Here is a 3,771-nt window from a genome sequence, read left to right as displayed (position 1 = left end):
ATTACTAGAAAACACATAATATTCAGTCCATTCCAACTGCACAGAGGTATTGACTGCCTCACCACTTGTTTGCTGCCCACCAAGCATTATAAACATACAGACCCAAAGCTCTAAACATGTTGTCTATTGAGCTATTTGACTTGATTTCTTAAATGGCAGCAAAAAGCTACTCGTACTATCCCAGGGGAATCATTCTCCTTCAATACTCACAGCTTGTTAAAGCAGTAACTATAAGGCCACACTGACTTTCATGTTGGACACCAGATAAGGCTGAACATGCACTTATATGGACCCCAACGTGGTTACCTCCCAGTACAGCCTTGTGAGCTGTCTTACATGCTGGGTAAATAATTAATCAGGCATCCCTTGGCTGAAATTCTGCCAAATTTTGTTTTCATTGTCTGGTCAGTACAAACCTCTGAATTTAAGAGGTGTGTTATGTATTACCAAACTTCTAATAAGAGCAATTAATGTCTCACAAGAAAGATGCTAGCCAGTATTTAAAGGTATTGCAGCAGATTTATTCTTTCAAAAACAAAAGACTGGAAACTGCTTTCCTCTGTTGTCAACTGTCATCAAGGGAAGACGTCTGTCTTCAACAATCTGTATCTCTATCCTCATTTGCTCTTCATCCTCTCTAGCATCACTAATCAAGTACCAGATCCACAAGTGGCAAATACTAAAGTATTGCCACAAATTAAGTAGAAACATGTACACCAAATTTTACTGTGCGTATTAATAAATATTCTTTATTTTTTAAATTTGCACATTGCGCTTTAACATTACATCCAAACATTTTGCAAGTGGATGTCTACTTTGTAAAACCATATATTCAGCTCATTGTCATTTCTGTACAGAAGTATAAGTACAACATTACTTTTGCCACTAAGTTGCTTTAGTAAGTCTCACAGGAAGAGAAACATTTAATGAAAAGAGATGGCTTAAATCATATGGCAGGCCTGCGCAGCCACGCAACTAAAGACACAAGCCTGAAGAAAGAACAAACTAATGAGGATACCTCCACCGTCTCCCAAAACAAGAAAGAATCACATTGATTTAAGATAAAATTTTGCCGTAAGTCACTAAATTAAAGAGTTTTTTGAAAGAGAAGGCGCAGTAGTCATCTTGAGTGTTTCATTGAAAGACAGAGCTATTTTATTTATTTAATTTGCTCCGGCCGTTGTCAACCAGCCACTACAAATGGGCCTCTTGTGATCATTTAAGCGGCAGTATTTATTAAATTTCTCCTTCAGATGCTGTCGGTATTGTTCTCTATTGCTGTAGAAAGACTGGTTATTAGCCATAAATGACTGTATTTCATCTTGTGAGATAAAGATTTCCTCATCTGAAGTGCATTCAGACTCATCCTGCAAATTAAAACAGTAGTTAAGAGTATGACTTAAATTTAAAATGCAAAATGCTATACTGATGCCTCTAAGTCTAGCTTTTTAGCTTCAATTCAGTCATAGAAAGCCTTTAACTGGAGTGTTTTCAGAATAAGCATCATGTCATGCTGTCCTGGAAAGTAGTGAAAATGAAATCCAACTCAACTGGATTTATAACTCTGAATCTAAAATTTATCCCAGAGGTCTATGAGCCTACCAGAATAACACAACATTTTCGCCTTTAAAAAATGACTAGAGATGGTTACAAATAATTGTCAGATTTTAAATAACTAGACTTATCTCTAGTTGATCCTAAGTTGAAACTTTATTTAAACTTAAGAAATAAGTCACATAGCATCACTATTAAACTTTATAACCATTAAAAACAAAACCAAACCACTAGTGTTCCAAAGGATTGGGTTCCATTAAGACTCTAAGTACCAGCCAGGCCCAGTGGCTCACATCTATAATCCTAGCACTCTGGGAGGCTAAAGTGGGTAAATTGCCTGAGCTCATGTCTAGCCTGATACTAGCTGAGCAAGAAGCAAGACCCCATCTCTACTAAAAATAGAAAAATTAGCCAGGCACGGTGGGGTACACCTGTAGTCCCAGCTACTCAGGAGGCTGTGGCAAGAGGATCACTGGAGCCCAGGAATTTGAGGTTGCTGTGAGGTATGAGGCCACGGCACTCTACACTGGGCAATACAGTGAGACTCTGTCTTAAAAAACAACAACAAAAAAAAAACCTTAAGTATTAAGGAAAAGATACCCCTCTTGTCTTTCCTCCTTGTGCTACCACACACACTTTGCACTTGTTCACTTGAAATATCTAAAGTTTCAGGAATTAGAGTTATTTATAAAAGATTTTCCAAGCTCAGTTACACTTATCCTAGGTGACACCTAAAGGAAGTAATCTAGAGAGCAGACTATATAGTTCATATTCTATATCACTTTCAGTCTGGAAGGCTGGCTACCATAAATCCCCACTCAGAAAGGTAAAGTTTGCTTACAATAATTCTCTTCAAGGAGGCAGACTCCTGGACACAATGCTATCTCTATCCTCTTCTCCCAACCATAGATAGTCCTAAACTTGGAATGGTCTGACATATGATTTTTCAACTTTACAATGGGCCTATTGAGATATAACTCATTGTAAGTTGAGCAGCATCTGGACTTATGATGGTTTGATTTATGATTTTTCCATTTCACAATAGGTTTATTAAGGTATTAAAAATATAGGGTGCCTGTAGAGTTGGTGCACAATTTACAATAGTGTGCTAAACTTTATGGACACCGTGTATTTTCAACTTAATATTTTTGACTTATGGTGGGTTTATTGGGAGGTAGCCCTACCGTAATTTGAGGAACACCTGTAGTCTCCTCTATTGAGACAAAAGAAGACAGGAAATGTGCTCCCGAGTGGTTACATAAACCATGAGTGGAAGAGTAAAAAAGAATAATGAAATATACCCTTAATTTCTTAAAAATCTCTTTACCCACCTTAAGCCTTCAAATACCATCTTCCTCTCACATCTACCCCATGTGGCAACAGTTATCTATAAGACCTCATACAGTACTTACAAGGAGTTCAACTAAGCTCTTGGCACCTTTTCCGGAATCAGGACCAAATGACGTTTCTGTAGGTTCTGCAAACTGTGGTACGTTTTTCCTATGCTCAAACCAAGGCAGTGGCTGCCCACCCTTTTCAGAGCTGCAACAGCTTTCAGGATGTGCATCTTTGGTCTTGTCGCGGTGAAAAACTGTGTGCACGGTATTTCCTGAGGTCTCACGATTACCTGTATCTGTAATACAGCTTCCAAGCTTTTGGATCTGAAACCATAGCAAAGGATTTCCCGGGTAAAAAGGTAGGGAACAACAGCAATTATTCTTTGAAGAAAAAAAATATTCTGACAAGAGTCTCAACCTTTTAGCAGCTGGCATTTACTAGGCCCTACTATGTACTAGACACTATGCTAATCTGCCTGTACACTTTCACTTCACCTTCACAGAGCCTAACACTATGGGAACTATTATCTTTACTTTATAAATGGGAGAACCAGGATTAAACAAATTGCTCTACTATATAATAAATTAAAAAGTATTACGAAAAGAATGAATTAGATTTATGAGTCACACAGGCTACTGGACAAATAACGTCTCTCTCATACACACACAACCACATCTCTCACACACACACACAAATCATCACATTCATCACATCTCTCTCTCATACACACACATACACACAGATAACCACATCCCTCTCTCTCACACACACACATTCTCACAAGATGAGCAATAGGCGGTGCCTGTCACTCAGTGGGTAGGGCGCCAGCCACAGACACCGAGCCTGGAGGGTTCAAATCCAGCCTGGGTCAGCTAGAAC

General features: G+C 38.6%; 1 protein-coding gene across 4 annotated transcripts in view; it reads right to left on the bottom strand.

Moving 5' to 3' along the window:
• Positions 1–721: 721 nt before the first annotated feature.
• Positions 722–3,771, bottom strand: part of GGNBP2 (gametogenetin binding protein 2) — a 46,601-nt gene continuing 43,551 nt past the window's right edge. For all 4 annotated transcript variants that reach the window (XM_012808792.2, XM_012808793.2, XM_003795607.1 and 1 more), the window contains 2 exons: positions 2,967–3,215; positions 722–1,367 (listed from right to left, as the gene is read on the bottom strand). In XM_012808792.2, the coding sequence (XP_012664246.1) occupies positions 1,164–1,367; positions 2,967–3,215 (453 nt within the window). In that variant the 3' untranslated portion in view covers positions 722–1,163. The remainder of the gene's footprint in view (positions 1,368–2,966; positions 3,216–3,771) is intronic.

Source organism: Otolemur garnettii, unplaced genomic scaffold (assembly GCF_000181295.1).
Source record: "Otolemur garnettii isolate 467f Iridium unplaced genomic scaffold, OtoGar3 scaffold00094, whole genome shotgun sequence".
Classification (NCBI taxonomy): Eukaryota; Metazoa; Chordata; class Mammalia; order Primates; family Galagidae; genus Otolemur; species Otolemur garnettii.
The sequence above is the reverse complement of the archived record's forward strand: the minus strand, read 5'-3'. Positions and strand labels throughout refer to the sequence as shown.